The sequence below is a fragment of the Botryllus schlosseri genome, chromosome 4 (assembly GCF_051294905.1).
Source record: "Botryllus schlosseri isolate E-star chromosome 4, Bs_hap1, whole genome shotgun sequence".
NCBI lineage: Eukaryota > Metazoa > Chordata > Ascidiacea > Stolidobranchia > Styelidae > Botryllus > Botryllus schlosseri.
In genome coordinates, this window is record NC_137239.1 from 1,646,970 (window position 1) to 1,665,361 (window position 18,392).

The 18,392-nt window shown below is 39.2% G+C and overlaps 1 protein-coding gene across 1 annotated transcript; it reads left to right on the forward strand.

The window, feature by feature from the left end:
- Positions 1 to 214: 214 nt before the first annotated feature.
- On the forward strand, positions 215 to 18,392 carry LOC145438394 (adhesion G-protein coupled receptor G7-like). Its single transcript, XM_080315797.1, has 5 exons — positions 215 to 379; positions 444 to 570; positions 9,437 to 9,611; positions 13,132 to 13,267; positions 18,082 to 18,392. Exons 1-5 carry the CDS (start codon positions 264 to 266, stop codon positions 18,290 to 18,292), a joined length of 765 nt encoding a protein of 254 aa, XP_080171923.1. The 5' UTR covers positions 215 to 263; the 3' UTR covers positions 18,293 to 18,392.

Below are 18,392 nucleotides of genomic sequence, written 5' to 3' on the forward strand. Positions count from 1 at the left end.
CGCATTCGTAAGCAACTAAGACTGAATATAAAGGAACTTTATATATCGATGATACATGTTGGTGATGATACTGTTCATATACAAAGTTTTATCGAAATATTATATATTTCATATATTAAACGCATCAGTATTGATAGAAACTACTACTTTTATATATATAATCAGTATGTTATCTAGATATGATGCCTACCTGTGAAATCTGCTTATCGATATATGCTATTCATATTCAGCCTATCTGGACAAGATTATATTTACGTGACCGCATGGTGGTTCTCCCGTCGTTAGCGTGGGGTTGGGCTATGCCGTTAGTCTTTGTGGGATCTGTTCTTATTGTGGATACGAGCCTCTACAAACAATCAAACGAAGATCATCCATATATGTAATTATCACAAATTTCAATGTCTGAGTAATAAAATGATGTGTTGGCATTTTATCATGTGCAGATGCTATATTAATGAGGATTACATCCATGATCTCGCTGTCATACCGACTGCCATAATGATTGGCTGTAATCTTATCGCGTATGTCATATTATCGTGTGTTCTATGCAGGAATCGCGAAAGTGGTTGGGTAAGTAGTAGGTCTGTATGCCGGTATTTATTATTTATGTTTCAGTGCTTCTTAGCCTTGTTTCCTCCAGCGCCCTCTTTCGAAAATTATCGTGCTCCAGCGCCCACCACCCCCACCCCCATATTGTAAGGACTGTAATAAAGACAATGCGTAAGAGGGAGAGATCTATTTCTTTGTCAACCGGAATAAACAGAATGAGTATGCAAAAAAAATACTCATAACAAAACAAAAAAAAAAACAGTAATAATAGCAACACATACACAGCAGAGTTGGATCAATTGTAATTTGTAATTGAGCTGAATGTAATTAATTACATCTTTCAATGTAATTGTAATGTAATTGTAATTGAAGCATTTTTATTTTGTGTAATTGTAATTGTAATTGTAATTTGACAAAAATTTTGCTCAATTACAATTTCAATTACATTAAATTGCTATTGAGACCTGACAAGCACAGCATAAAATAATTGACTTATAATGCATTCTCTTTAAATGTCGACAAGGAATTTGGTGGATCCATTCGCGGAAGACATTGACTACGCCGAGAAGCGAACTGCTGAGCCGGCTAAAAGCAGCAGAATTGATAGTCCCATAGCTGGCGATCCAAGCGTCGAAAATTGATATGTATGGTCCTAATCGAAAGCTACTGTCGCACTGATTCCGCAATAAAAGTATATTTCCAGGCAATGGTACCATCCCAAAATAGTCGTGAAAGTCTGGGAATCGGCATTTTTCTGAACAATCGCTGGGCGTAATTGGTCATTGTTGTGGTCATGCTGCTGCGGCGCTCTCTCTTTTCAGAACAGTCGGCCTTAAACGGCTATTTTGGAGCAGTTACATTGCCCTGACGAGATTTTAATTTGTATTTTCGGAATTAGTTCACCAATAGCTTACGATAAAGACCAGGTGCATAAAATTTTGACGCTTGGATCGCCAGCTCTAGGACTACAAAGTTTGCTGCTTTAAGCCGGCTCTGCAGTACGTTTGTCGGTGCATTCATCCGTGACTCACATCTTGCGCATCTATCCGTGGGTTGGCAATCTACAATACGATTTCAGATCACGATGCTGCATCGTTACTTCGTCTGGCTAACTAACCAGACCACTGGATATTATATAACGTCTTATTTGACAAAGCACGGTTTTGTTTTTACTCCTCATCCTAATTCCTACGTCCCTCGATAAAAATAATATTATTTCTTTAATTATATACTATATACGCAAATCCAACACGTGCATATATAATAATACTTTTTTAAACGACATACTGCACCCTATCCTTAATCCTAAGCCATAGGAAATTAGGTAAATAACATTTTACATTTCCAATTACGTGAGCCATAATTACCGAGCATACAAAACACGCTTATATTACGTCACAATGACATCCTACATAGCATACTATGTACGCACATAAACGCATTTATTACTACACAATCTGAACTAGACTTGAATTGTTGTTAAATACGACGCTACGGTTGTCAAGGAGCACGGTTGAATTTATGATTATTCAATTACATGTTTAACAGCAGCAATTGTAATTGTAATTGTAATGTAATTGACGCATGCAAGGAGTAATTGTAATTGTAATTGTAATTTGATATTTTTAGCATGGAGTAATTGTAATTGTAATGTAATTGAAACATGCATGGAAGTAATTGTAATTGTAATTGTAATTGAACTGAAACAATGTAATTGATCCAACTCTGATAGACAGCAATAATAGCGTGTAACTGGGTCTATAACGATATAGACGGGTGCCGGCGATATGATCCTTACGATCTTCATGTCAAGCCGGGACCTAGGAGATTAGAAACAAATATATAGAATAGATACATACACTCATGCTTACTAGTTATGGTGAATTGTAAAAAAAATAAAATTGAAAAACAACAACGAAGTACACAGTGGATGCCTTGATGCAATAGTACATGGGGAATAAATCCGATGGCGATTACTACTTACTGAGAAGTAAGTCACGGAACTCCGCCTTGAATGACGGAAAACTCATACTTTTCAGTCGTGGGGGCAATTTAATCCACAAATCGATTCCAGCAAGCTTCGAGGGAGGAAAAGCATTGTCGGAATTAGACATAAATAGGTTGGGAGTGCTCTTAGATCGAGTACCGTAGTTGTGTATATGCATGCAGTATTCAAAGTAGTTTACAAGTGAATTCGGATCTTCTTGTTTCCTAAATTTATACATGAAGTTTGCTAATTCAAAAATATATATGTCTTAAACTTTAAGAATGCGAAGTTTCTTATAATATGGAGATAAGCGTTGCTAGATGGTCAGTCCAGCAATGACTTGCAGTGCTTTTAAAATAGGTTGAGTTGCAGATCCCCACATAATAATACCATATTGCAAATGGCAGTGAACGATGGAGAAATAAAGACTTATGAGCACAGGCCTAGGAGCAATTCTATTTAGTCGCCACATGTCACCAGTATTGCGAGAGATCTTGGACGAAACATGACTTGTATGGGTATTCCAACTGAGGTCATGGTCAATAAAAATTCCTAGATATTTCATTGAATTGCAAAAGCACATCGCTTGACCAGTCATAATTAATTTGGGTTCAGTATTGGAGAGTTCTCTTCTCCTTTTTTTCTTTGCCTATTGGTAATACTTGGCCCCTACTAGCATTAATGGACAATTCGTTACATGTGAGCCAGTTGCTGATAAGCTTAAGTTGGTTGTCAGTTGATATCAACAGATTTTGACTATTGGATGAGGATAGCAGTAAGTGCGTGTCATCTGCAAAAGGGGTAGTGGCGAATTGTGAACAGGCAGTTATATCATTATTATACAATATAAACAATGTTTGCCCTAAAACTGACCCCTGTGGTATACCGGAGGCTCGAGACAGCACGATAGTCAGATTTCTCTTGACTGATGACTGTATATTGTTGTCGGTCAGTAAGATAGGCCTAATTACGAAATATTTCGAGGGCAGTACCACGTACACCATAATATTCTAGCTTATCAGTTAGTAATGAATGGTCGACAGTATCAAATGCCTTCTTGAGGTCAAGCGAGATAGCCACACCATAACTGCTGGTTGATTATACCCTGTCATTATTTCAAGAATAGCATGAATAGTAGAATGTTTATCCCGAAAACCATATTGGTGATTGCTGATTATTTTGTATTTTGACAAAAAAACTAGTAAGCCTACTTTGTAAAAGTTTCTCAAATACATTTGCAAGACTAGGTAGAACTGAAATAGTATTATAGTTATTTGTCGTGAACCTTGAACCTCCTTTGTGGACAGGGGTTATTTTACCTATTTTGAGGGAGTTCGGAAAGCATCCTAGTTCAAGCGATTTGTTGAAGTAATATGATAATGGAAGACTCAGTGGGCTGCAATTATCTTAAGGAGGTTATTTGGTACTTGATCATGTCCCTTTGCTTGAGCAGATTTAAGAGTATGTATAGTAAGATTCACTTCATCCGCTGTTGATGGCTCCAGGAACATTGACGACGTATTTATTCTCCAGTAATCTTGCGCATTCGTTGCGGATGGTGGAACAGCAGAAGCTAACTTTGGACCAATTGATGCGAAGAAGTCGTTGAACTCGTTTGCTACTTTCTTTGGTTCTTTGATGGTACTACCATTTACATCACATTTCAGATATGGGGGTGCAGAAGTTTTGTTGTTGTTAATTAAGCCTTTTATGATTTTCCATGAATTTCTTTGATTTCCATGACAGCTTGAAAATAATTTTGGGAAATATGCTTCTTTTGCCTTTTTCTTGATTGAACACAATTTTTTGGCATATTCTTTGTGACGTAGCTTACCTTGTACATTTTTTGTTCTAATAAACTTCCTAGTTTTTATTGCTCGAAGAATGCCAGGTGTGCGCCATGACTTCAATTTGATATTTTACTGTCGTCGAGAAAGTCTTTTGATAGGAGCGTGTGAATCGAACACTCTCTTGATGTCCTCAATAGAGTTACTGAATTTCTTGTTCAATTCGTTACTGTTGATACATAGTGTTGTAGCCGCTTGCTCAAATTTTTCATATGCATCTTGTAAGAGGCTGTCGTTGTTCAGGTTACTCAAGTCTCTTTGCAGTGCATGAGATGGACAAGATATAATAGGTTTTAAACCAAATTCGCATAAAATAGGAAAAAATGGCAGAGTATGGCTGGAGACAGCTCTATGTCACTTACATTGGTTATTATATGGTCCAAGAGGCTTTCACAGTCTTTTGTAACACGGGTTGCATTAGACACAAGTTGAATAGAGCTCGAGGAGTGCAGGCAGATTTTGTAGCGTTCGACAATTTTAGAATTTGCAAGGAGGTTGATGTTGATGCCTCCCATAATTACGAAGTTTCGTCCCCAGTTAATAAGCATCTCTAATGTCTTTTCGAAACAGTGGAAGAATTCTGAGGGACTTCCATGTGGATGCCTGTATATGATGCCTATGGTAATAGAATTTGATCTCATTTGATCCAGCGTGAGGTCCTCCCATATCTCCTCAACTGATGAGCAATTGAGTTTGTATTGACCAACCAAGAAGTAATCATATCCTTCGGCAATATACTCCACCAGAATCTGTACTTGATGGACAGTGGTTAAATGAGTAGCTGGGTAGGGGTGTTTGGGAGATGCCAAGTATGCAGGGTGGTTGTTGCATTAAGGATAATAGAGTAGGCCTACAAAGCTCAGTATGGTGTTTCTGGAGAGATCGGATATTTAGGTGCATCATGCCAGATTTTTTTCCAATTCGCTTCAGCTCACTTGGTAAAAGTTTCTTGCATTGAGTAATGTTGGTAAACAATAGGCTTCCATCTTCCTCGTCATTGGGATTGTGCTCAGATGTTTCTGAGGTCGCCATTTTTTTTTTACTTTAGCGTGTAAAAACATGATGTGTAAGTATACCAGCATTTTCTACTCAAGGCGTTGCAGCACTTCCGTTGAGTGGATGTGAATTATTTTGGATTCCTCGTTTTTTCACAAAAAGATCTTTCCGTTGCTAGTCCAAACAAATTGATATTCGAGCTCTCTTTTTTGCATCATTTTGTTTTTATTAGGATTCAGATTCAGATTTCAGGTCCTTCAAAACTTTTTGCATTTTAGTTATTTTAGTTTTTGTTCTTCGTATTGACTACCGTAGAAGGATTTTTCAGTTGCATCTTGTGATTTGATAGTTCTCTTTTTATCTCATCATTTTCTTGCCCGAGGGATGCCAATTTTTCTGTCAGATTATCTTTTGTGTTGGCGATTCAATTCTCAAGCTTTTTGCACATGCGTTTTTCAGATTCCTTCACTTTGTTGTCAATAAGACTCTTGACGGCATCAATTATCAGATTTTTTAGTTGCTGTGAGAGGCTGCCCGTGTATCCATGCGTAACATGATGTATGTATGAATTTGAAATTGTAAAAATCATGAAACAATATAATGAAAGAACATTACCTGACTATTTCGACAACTTTTTTCAATGCCCTACTTCAAGTCACCATTATAACACAAGATTCTCACAGAATCAGTCCCTATTTGTTAAATTGAATTCATCAAGACTGTCAAGAAATTCCCTATCTTATATAGGTGTGAAATTTTGGAACAATGTACCAACTTTCTACCGTACTCTTCCTTATCATACATTTAAAGCTCGCTATTGCAAATTTATATTAACCAAGTACTAAGAAGAACATATCTCATGACCACAGTGATGTTGTTTGTTGTTTTGATTCATTTAATATGCTACAATAATATTACCACTGTGTACATGGGTCAAATTGTTATTTTCTGATCACACTGTTGACTATGGTAACCGTCCTTCACTAGTGTTGCTGTCTTTTATTTACTTTTGTTTATTTCGTTACTCTTTGCGGTGCTACTCGACTGAGAGAAGAAATTGATCCATATTATATTTAATACTGCCAATATGCTTGGGTGACTCCGGCCTAGAAGACTTCGGTCATATCGGGTCTCCCAGTCTATACCGTGTAAATTATAGTTAGGAAAATTTAAAAAAATGTATACTATTGGACGTGAATGTTTGTGGACTCGACATTGCCTTTACTATATTTCATGGTTGACGAATAAAAGAACTCTCTCTCTCTCTCTCTCTAACAGTAGTTCCTCAATTTTGGTTTGCAGTTGCGCTGTCGTTGGCATGGAGAGTACCGGTAATACACCACTCTTCACGATGCAGCAATATTTTAATTTATATATCTAGTAGCTTATCGCAAACAAACGGAGAGCCGTGACAGCACTTCGTCAGCCCACCATCAAACGATTCTCTTGCGCAACCATAGCGTGATAAAAATAACTTCTAGAGGCGTCGCCTCCAAGAACTCCGTCTCGTCATTTCAGCAAAGTTTGTGTGGACTGGCCGCCCTAGGCGCCAAATTCTCTACAATGCATAAATGAATACGTGGTAGTTGCATATATATGTCGCTATAAACTTTTTTTCCTCTCAGCCCACGTAATCAAATTTACAGTAGCTCTGAGTTAGCTGTTGTCTTGGAAAATGAAGGCCATGTAATAATTAATTAAACATATTGGTACCATTACTTCGTTACATGATGTTATTTTGTTACCTACTCTTGTCCTCTACATAATCAAAAGATATTGAAGTACATAAAGGTATTAGGCTAAAGTAAGCGCGCGATTCAACATTGGTATTTCTTCACTAGCAAATAATTTTACTCTGATGGATGTTATTTGTCCTGTGGGGCTACAGATTGCGACGACATGATAATTCGGCACGAGCGATAAGCAATTATGCACGACTAGACTTATACATGGAAGTTTACAGTCAAAATAAGGACAATCCTCTTTGGCAAAGGTTTTCACGCTGACGATCTATTGGCACACTTCTCGGAGTCCGATATTGGCCGAATATTCATATGTATTCGTGCATCGTGGCGTGATAATTTAAACAGGAATGTATTCCAAACAAAGGAACTCATATTATATAACGTTCGTGTGAGGCTGTGGACCACAACACTAGATAGTATCATCCTTTATGATACGATAAAGAAATATTATGACGATTTAATTTATTAGCTCTCAAATACAAGTATATTTAGTTCATTTCGTGCACAAAGCTGCAAAACATATTTTATGTACAATATGCTCTTACTCTCAAAAGTGATATAGGCCCTACAGCGCCTCCTTCGATTTCCACACGCTGTGCGCTGCATGTTATAATACCTATAGTTCGAAACATTTTGTTGAAAATAACCCGAGAAAGCGTGGGGGCAGTTTTTTAGCGGGAAATAAACGACTTAAAAGTACGCGCAATTCATTTTGCATGAATTAGCGTAAGCCACTAAATTTATGAAAACGTACCCAACATCGACGCGTAGCGCGACTAAAAATTCCGGGTTTGACATATTTGGTGGAATGTTAATTTGCTCTGAATATTCATCAGGGATATGTCCTACTACTAGCCTACATCATCTACTGCGATGCCATTCTTCTTCAGCGCCCATATCGCCCCCTGAGCGTTTCATCCTCCTTCAAAATCACAGGCACCCCTTGGGGGAGGGGGGGCGCTGGAGGGAAGGTTAAGAACCACTTTGTTATATGATACTGCTCCAGGATCATTCGCAAATGCGTGAACACTGAACATTGGTGACTAACCACACCAATCTACCCTGGATTTTAGACGCATGGTATCAGTAGGCTTTCGGTTACCCTCAATGAACTCAATATATATGGAACACGAAAGAGACTACCCTTTATTATTTCCTTTTACGCTGGTTTCAGAGCACGGGTAAATAGAACGGCTCTTTCCTGTGAATTGTATATATGGCCTTGTGCTAAACATAATAATCTGACAGCGAAATGCGGCCACAATTGCGGCCATCCTCTCCTCAATTCCTCTGATCTAGAGCTGGCATTCCCAACCCGGCAGCGAGAAGCCTTTTTCATAGGGGCCACGAAAAATTATCATCTCTCTAAGTCTTCTCCACTATATAAAAAAAATGCAAATTAACATAAAATGCCTGTACACCAATAAGTTTCTTCTCTGCCACGAAACCAGAAATTAGGACATTTTCGGAGCAAGAAAGCTAACCCATCACATTAACCGAATACGTACCAACTAATAATATACTATCATGTGATTACTGTGTGTTGATTTTGGATAAAAGGTTGAAAACAGGGGGTCATTGACTTTTAGAAATATGCACGCGTAACCGCGACGAAAAAATATAGGAACCCATGACCTAGGGTTACCATATTTTGGAAATCTGAAAAAAGGACACTTTTTCAAATTTTTCAGACTTGCGATACCGGAGGAAAATCCTGAAGCAATGGTAAAATATTCACATTTCGTGGTCGGTTGACTACTGGGCGCAAATGACTATAATAGCGATAAGCTCCAATGATGTAAAATTGCCATGACTCGAAATGACTCGTGACTCGAAGGTAGTGACTTGATCCCAACACTGTCAGTTGGTTGACTAAAAAAGTCACCTTTCCGGCTTAGCTCTCGAAATAGTTGCCGGAGCGTTACTACAGTGCTAAATGGGCCTAACTATATCTCAATCGAATTTTGCACTAGATTCAACCTAAATTCTCCAAAAAGATGGCATTTTGGCGTCCCCCGAGGACGCTTTCAAAACAGCCAACAAAGAGAACGACTCCTCTTAAAAGAGGCGGTATTGTAACCCTACCATGACCCATACTTCATCAGATTGATGACCCATACTGTATTCCAATGCTGTTTATCCTCCTCAGTCAATACTACACTCCTACGCTTAAGGTTGGTCCGGAATTTCAAACAGCCGAGACATGCTAAAAACTTGTTAGAGATGTAGAAAGTATCCCAGGGTTTGTTTGCATAGTGCTCTTTGCACAAGTAAGCTACCCAATTCCTCAATCGCCAATTACTATTTAACAGAGCGAATCCTGGCGTTCCACCAGACAAACCCACAAGAGGAAGTTACGCATCAACCTCAGCATTGTGACGTTGTTGGGACTTAGTTGGATCTTCGGAATTTTCTTAGCGCTTAGCAAGGATGATACGACGATAAAAGTATTTGCGTTTATCTTCACAATTTTCAATTCGTTGCAAGGTAACTGAAAGTATTTAGGTTTCGTCTACTACTACGTTATTAAACTGAATGGTAGTATCAGTTTCTTTTATATGTTTCTCTACTACGCCCTATATATATAGCCCTCGGTATGGTATAAAAATCCTTATTTTCATGCGACTTAATAAGATATGGTTACCATATTTTGGAAATCTGAAAAGAAGAAACTTTTTCAAAATGGTAAATTTGCCCCAACTGTGTGGTTAGTTAAATAAAAAGGTCATTTTTCCGACTCGGCTCCTCAAATTCATACTTTTGTTGGATGCACCGTTGGTTGACTGAAACAAAGGTCAACTTTCCGGCTCAGCTCCAGAGATAGCTGCAGGAGCGTAACTTCATTGCTCATTTACCGTATCTCAGTTGAATTCTACCCTATATTTAACCAAAATTCTCAAAAAAGAGGACACAATTTCCAAAAAGTGGAAATTGGGGCGTCCTCCGAGGAAACTTTCAAAAAGGTCAAAAAAGAGGACAAATCCTCTTAAATGAGGATGTATGGTAAGCCTATAATAAGATTACATGTGCATATAGTGAGTATACTGCTTGAAAAATTTACAAGTAGTGTGGTACCATCAAATATCGATCAATCTGGGTTTGGGCCAATTTCACATGAATCGCCCAACAATGGTTTGCTTTCTTATTGCACTGTTATGCATAGAGTAGGCTTACATTAGGAATTGAAGTTACAGTACAGAGGGGCATTACAAAACAATGCGGTAAATCACAATATCCGCCTGCGGTAACGAGCTCTCTCGAATGCGATTACCGCATAATGTAAAAATTGGTATTTCAAAACATTTTGCGGCCAGCTCACGCAAGAGACCTTTGAACTCACGTAAACTCTCGTAATTCTTGACTCAACACAACGTTTCGCAATCAACGCGGTAATTTGTGACTTCGCCAAGTCGATAATCTCAGTAAAAGATGACATCAAATGAGGGTTTATAATGCTGTGTGGTCAGCAACGATTTGTAATTTATCTGCGATAATCTTTCACATACAGGGAAATGGAAATACTCTAATTGTTTCTGGTATTTGCTCTGAAGAGATCAAAATGACAGGCGTACGGTACATTATAGTTAGTCTGCTTTAGGCCACTGCGTCAAGTATCACGCGTGCATTGAGTTTTAACTTCGTATGAGGAGTTGGAGCAATACATGTACAACATTCTGGAAACATGGCCCTGATCGTAATTCGCAGCGACTTTATAGGCCTACCGAATCGGACTGAATTCTACCATTCGGCAGCGAATTACTTATTGACAAGGCGACCACAGGATATGCTAGCCAAAGTTAAAAAGTGGATAATAAATAAATCTATCTGACAATAGATTACTAACCTACCGAGGTTAGTAATCTATAATTTAAGATTATAATAGCATGCTTCCGACATAGAACTCAAGTCCCCGTTATATTCATACAGGCTTGAAACGATTAGTTAGCCTACTCAGTCCCCGCACTTACTGGTCCGTATATGAGAATACAATTCATAAGCGTTATATATCGCCATTGCCTTATTTCGCTTGATTTTACCAACAGGTAAGCCTCAGGCCTACGAAATATAACCCAATTGAGTAACTTACAGGACATGCCCTTTTAGATCGATTACTGCCTCACTTCTTTACTTTATTGAAGTAGAATATTAAGATTTTGCAGTTCAAAAAGCTGCTAGTTCCAGCGCCGATTCAACTCCGCCTGCTAGAAGCTAAGCGGTAAGTTACCGCGAGAAATCTGCGCTAATTTCAGTTTTGTAATACCGAACTTCGCGGATAGTGACGTTCGTGACGTCCACGTTTTGTCTCGATTCCTACGTTTTGCGGTAAGTCAATGTCAGCGATAAAAATGCTCTCGGAGACATTGTTATTGAGGGTTTTGTAATCGCGATTGTCCGCTTCTCTCGAATTGTGACGGTAAATGTTGATTCCGCAGTGCGGTAGTTGTTTTGTAATGCCGCCCCAGAGCTGGATATATAGGTATGTTATATCGGAAATACTAAATTGGACTCAGACCTACCATCACCATCACCAGTGATCCATATTATTCGATGTCAGATATATTATGACGGGGCGTCTACAATTCCACTTTTGCATTGAAACGTTAGTGAATGAATATATAGCTTATGTTGAAACAACGAAAATATACTGCGGCAACCGGCCAATGGTTGTTTTTTTTATCCGATTTTGGCATCCACACATTTAATTTCCAAATAATACTTCAATAGAGTAATGTTGCTATTTTGTATATTCATGTTGTTTCGACAGGATAACGTCGTTTTACACCAGGCATATATTCCTATATTAGAACTTGTGATATGTTGACTTGCAGAACGCCCTAGATTTTGTAGGTTCGCGTATAGTCTATATTGTATTTTAATCTTGCGATTACTTTGAAAGCCTATGGTAGCCTATTTAACGAAATATATTGTTCACGCCATTTTAAGATTTGAGCAATAGGGAGTGTTGTGAACTTACCTAATTCCCTGAAGTAAAAACACGATAAGATGTGTAAGTCGCCTATATGTCGTGTGAATACAGATAAGAGGAATAAATCGTACGATGTTTTGTGCATATATTCTCTCGTGGCTATTATTTATATACGCATGTAATACCACGTAGTCATTCATTCATTTCATTCATGATATTTCGCTGATTCGGAAGTCCATTGTATTGCCGTACGTGATTCAATAAAGTTACAAGTCGGGGAGACGGAAACAAAATATATTCGTCAGTGTGATCAATCGAATACGTGTGCAATAGACAGGCTTCGTGGTACTTCAGCCAACAAGGCCGTACGGCGTGGTTACGCCGGTCCGTCGAACGAAAAAAAAAAAAGCGAATTGTAAACGCAACCTTTCTGGAGTCAATAATACATCTTGGAGTCAGATATACAACGCAGAGCGAATATTTGTAGTTGTATGATTGTATATCTGACTCCAAGATGTATTATTGACTCCAGAAAGGTTGCGTTTACAATTCGCTGCGTGTTTCTTCTTTCGTTCGACGGACCGGCGTAACCACGCCGTACGGCCTTGTTGGCTGAAGTACCACGAAGCCTGTCTATTGCACACGTATTCGATGGATCACACTGACGAATATATTTTGTTTCCGTCTCCCCGACTTGTAACTTTATTGAATGTCACGTACGGTTCAAAATGCAATATATATTTCTCGCAATTAGCGAAGTACTTATGAATGTCTATCGACTTCCGAATCAGCTAATAATCATGAATGTATGTCGACTTCCGAGTCAGCTAATGATCACCAACGCATGCATCGATGTCTCTACGTGGTATTACACACGTATATCTCGAATAGCCACGAGATTACATGCACCAAACATCGTACGATTTATTCCTCTTATCTGTATTCACACTCCCTATTGCTCAAATCTTAAATGACGTGAACAATATATTTCGTTAAAGCCTATATAATAATTGTGTCGTATAGGACATGGTACCAGAGATAAATTGCAGCGGCCCAATAATGTTCTTGTCTATGTTAAAGGCTTCTTTCTTCTGATTCTGTACGTAATGCGGAATCCAGAAGCTCAGATCACATTAAGAAAACAGCTAACGAGTTTTTATGAGAAGCTGGGGATCGGGAGCAGTGTATCTGACGACACGACTAATAAGAATAAGAGGTACGAGTTTCGCGTGATTGTTATAAATATACATTTTAGGAGGTTCAAGTCAATCATAATATCTAAGCAACTTTACGCCGACATAACCCACATAACTGTTAATAGATGCAGCGTCGTAATGTGCCAGGTGGAATATAAACGACTCATGTATATCCTATATATCTACAATTATGTTTTAACAATAAGATGAAACGATGGCGCTCAAATATCGCCAATTTTAAAAATAATTTAGTGACAGTCGGGAATAATCAATATTCCACACATCAATATTCCACACCACAAAATTAATTGGTCTAATCAACTGTCTTACCGATTTCGAGTTTTTACTCCAGGTAAATGATGTATACCAGTGGTTCCCAACCTTTTTCGACCCATCGCCCCCTTTTCAAGGTCAACACCGATCATCGGGGTTGACTAAAAAAAAAAAAAAAAAAAGGTCATCTTTCTCTAGCTTAAAATAACGTTTTTTCTCTCCGAATTGCTAGGTGGATGACTAAAAAAAAAAAAAAAAAAGGTCAGCCGTTTTGACGCGCCGTCGCCTCCCGCCCCCCTTGTCCATTTTCGCCCCCCTACCCCTATCGCCCCATTCGTCATTTTCGCCCCCCTAGATCGCCAAATCGCCCCCTGGGGGGCGATATCGCCCACGTTGGGAACCACTGATGTATACGAATGTGTCGCCTTTGGACCTGACTCCAAATCAACAACATTGGAATCTCGACCTACCCCAGGCACTGTTTCATGGTATCCAGGGCTTTGGAGCAGCCGTGAATTTGCATTGCTCCAGCTCCGACTCCGGAGCTTTCTTCTATCATACATTAGCTCCGGCTCCAGCTCCGGAGTCGCATTATTACCACTGCTTCGGCTGCAGCTCCGACTCCGCCTCTGAAAACTATCGAAGGTGTCTGTCTATATAAGTGCTGGGCAACCCGCGGCCTGCGGGCCATATGTGGCCTGCGACAAGGTTTGAGTAGCCCGCGAGCTAATTTCCCATTATATTATCGAAATTTTGTTATATTATCGAAATTGAATTACTTAGATTGTGAACTTGCAAGGCCAACCAAAAATATGATTAGTCTGACCGCGACACTTGGAAAGTTGATGACTGAAATTTCAGTTCCGACGCATTATTGGCAGATCCAGGGTCCAGTGCAGTCACATTTTTAGTAAATCGTCGTACCATAGCCTTTATAAACCTTTATAAGGCTATGGTCGTACATTACAATAAACTAAAAAAGTAGTACAATTTTTCTTCACGCTCCGCGTGTTTAATTGTCACACGATTTCTTGCTTTGTAGCCTACCCCCACCTGAAAACGAAAAAATGCCAGATTTAGTCGATTGCGTCTAACTATATTCGCAATTACGAGAGAAAGTCTTTTCGCGTTTGCGCTCCCAGAAAGATCGTCGACGATGAAATGTAGGCACAAAACGATTATCGTATATCAGCGGAAATCTTCGATATCGATATGTCGAGATGCTGAATAGTCTTGTCCTTGCAAACTCAGCCCAGCGGGCGGTTTACAGTCGATCCGCAATATACCCAAGTAATAATAATATTAACCTTGGAAATTTTACGCGCCTGGCGCGGCTAGTGGGCAGCGCACTCGTTCGTCAATTTTATGTGGCTCTTTAGCCGACAAGGTTGGCCACCCCTGGTCTATATAGATTTCCAATCTACACGTAGGTTAGTTATCTACAGTAATCTAGAGTCTGTCAGCCGTCAGTAACATCGGATGCAGCAACGAAGACATAGCTGCCGCCGTGCCGGCTTGTGACGTCATAATGAATACTTGTATATTGTCGATAACATCATAGATGCGCTAGATCGCACTTTACTCCATGGCATTGCATGCCACTGCATGGCACAGCATTAAAATTATGATGCGGCGTTTTAACACTGGTACCGTACTAGTCAACATTAAGCAATGCAGCTGAATTCAATCTTTAAATGTGCGATTATTATTCAAATGTAACTGCAGTATGGACGCATATAACGACCTGATCAATAGAAATTGGATTTGTACCAAACAGTCATTGGAATTCTTTATTGGTGCACTCGTTACCAGTCCATCCGGTGTCGATCAAGTTTATCGGAATATAATATTTCCCCGTTGAAACGAATCAAATAATCGAATTATACACTGCGCCATGCCCGTAGCGAATTAACTATGCACATTTACAAGTCAGAGTGCGCGATAATCCGGGAATAGTAAAGTATCAAGCAGACATCAAGAACGAATTCATGAAACAGTTGATTACAAATTGGAAATCGCGTATCAAATCAGTATTTTGTCTTCAACATAAAATACCACGAGGTCCTGACATCGCATTGAGTAGCTGGAACCGCGACAATTGTTTGCTGAGTGTAACGGCGATCTGGGCTGCTCTTCTGCTATCCCCTATTTACGTTCGAAAATCCTTAGTGGAGTGAATGACGATCATGTGCAGTAATGAATTCCAATTCGCATGCATAGTTGCATACACAATAACACTGTCCAACTTCGCGGCCCGATTAAAAAAAAACTTTCACGAAATAACGAGTATTTGCTCATCCGCCATTCGTAGCAACGATGAGCCCGGCTCTGGTTCCAAAGCCCTGATGGTATCAACCCTGTTCCATGGTTTTGTCGGAAATGTGGAAGTTGTCATTATATATTTTACAGCCGACTTCATTCTGTTGTCAATGACACTTTTATTGCCACTCATGAAATTAAGTAAAATAATTTGGTTTATATGATGTGCTTCTCAGCACACCTTAAAACAGGGGTGGGCAAACTACGGCCCGCGGGCCGCATGCGGCCCGCAACACCGTTCTGTGCGGCCCGCGAGAGTCTAAAGAAACTTTTTAAAAATATTTATAAAATGCGTACTAAAAATCGAATTACTGTAGGGACTTGATTAACTATTTCCCAATATATTTTACCATGATAAATCTAAGACAGTGGTTCTCAAACTGGTGGGCGCATCCCCATTGGGGGCGTGACAGCATCTGAAGGGGCGCGAAGCTGAGTTCAATTGAACTTTTTTTCGCGCGTTCCGCGCGATTTACTTCCAATCCATAGTTGTTGCTCTGTATTTAGTCTGAATTTCATATTTAAAAATCCTTCAATCCACAGTCGTAACCATCCATGCCATCAAACTACCCGTTACGTTTGGTAGCATCCTGGTTGCGTTTTGTGATATGACGATAAGCGGGCGCGAAATCCTTCACCATCATAAGGGGGGGGGGGGGGCGTGTTTGAGAACCACTGATCTAAGGTAAATACTTAGTATCACAGCGGGATAGCTGCAACGAGATTGACATAATTTGGATCACGAGTGGGATTTCAGATCGGCGACTCCATTTTTAATTATTTCAGAGATCTGCTTATAAAAAACTATTCGGGCGTGTCTTAGGTAGATTCGTTGTCTGTATGCGTAGAATTGGGGTATTTGTATTTTATCTACACATGGTAGTAGTAGGGTTGCATTTAAAACAAAAATCAATTTGAAACAAACATGTTTAAAACAAGGCCCTACTTTAAAACATGCGTCTTATTGTTTTCTATGATTTTTCTTAAGCCACGACGTCATCACTATTCAATTGTGACGTCATAGTTGATTTACATTGACAATTTAAAATATAGGGTAAAAACAGGTCCTTTGACGAAATATATGTACCATTGCTGTTGAACCGGCTATTTCGAGGGTCCCAACCATTCCATGGTAATTGTCCGTAGGCTCATAGAACATGTTTTTTGTAAAGTATTTACACAATTATGGCATCATTTTACAATTTGAAAAAACACAATTTTTTTAAAAAGGCATTTGTTTAAAACATTGTTTAAAACATGTTTTAAACAAAGTGTTTTAAAACACCGTTTATTTTAAATGCAACCCTAAGTAGACGCGTGTTTGAAGCTAACATGGTTATGATGCTGTCGGCATTGTGTGTCCTGGAACTGAACCAAAAGTGGACTTAGTAAATCTATGAACAGATCGCTGCTCACAGATTTAAATTTCAATCCTGTTCTAAGAATCGAGCCAACCGACTTTCATCTCTATAGTTTTGACAGATTGGTTATTGAGGTCAGCCAGGCTATGAAATCTCGCCACTATATGTATGTTTCTGACGCGTGTACGATATCATGAAGCCATGTTTGGCTTGTTTTAAATAAGCATATATATTATCTCCATGTCCCCACTGTATAATCAAAAATCAATATTGCGTTTTGGTTTATAATCCCAATTTTATATAGTGCGGCCCACGAATGGATTCGGATGTTGAATGCGGCCCACGAGCTCAAAAGTTTGCCCATCCCTGCCTTAAAACATGTAAAATGTTGGTACGTCCGAATTCATTTTGATAAATATTCGTAGGGCGATAAGCGCTAAATATTTTCATTTAAGAAACAACGAACAACAGCAACAGCAAAAGCAACGGCAACAATATCAACACATTGAACTGCACATTTAACGCATTACTTTACAGAACCAGTGTGAAAAATTACCTGTGTTGCAAAAATATTGTGGGCCTTAGTTGACCGACCTTCGCTCGTGGAGGAAATATGGGCTCGAGAAAATAATGGCTACCGTACATCCTTAGGTTACATTGACCACACTGTGGGTCTTCAAGAGCAGGTTACACCGGTGTTGAATGTGAATGCGAGTTTGTTGAATCTGATTCACGATAAATAGGTTACGTTTTCTAAAACGATAGCCGAGATGGTCCAAAAGCCTCTCATTTCTACCTTATTAAAACGGATATGTTTTCGCTTATATGTGTTGACTTGACTTTAATGTCCAAACGTAATCGTAATAGTCATAATGTTGCAGAACTGGGAACGCGATTATTTTCCGCAAGACTACATTCCAACGAAGACTCGAATTTGCTGCTAAGCATTACAGACCGCAATTTCCAACAACAGAGCAAACTGACGCCATGGACGTGTCGTCAGAGGCCCCGGTTAGAAGGAGACCGCGGAATGACTCAGGAGCTGATGTTGTTGTGGAGGAAGGAACCATAAAAAATGTCAATATACAGTGATAGAATAAACTTGTAAATCAGGAGAAATATCGAATGTGAAATGATATATGGTGTTCATATCTACCGAAAATTATATCGCACATTATAAAACTCTTATGAA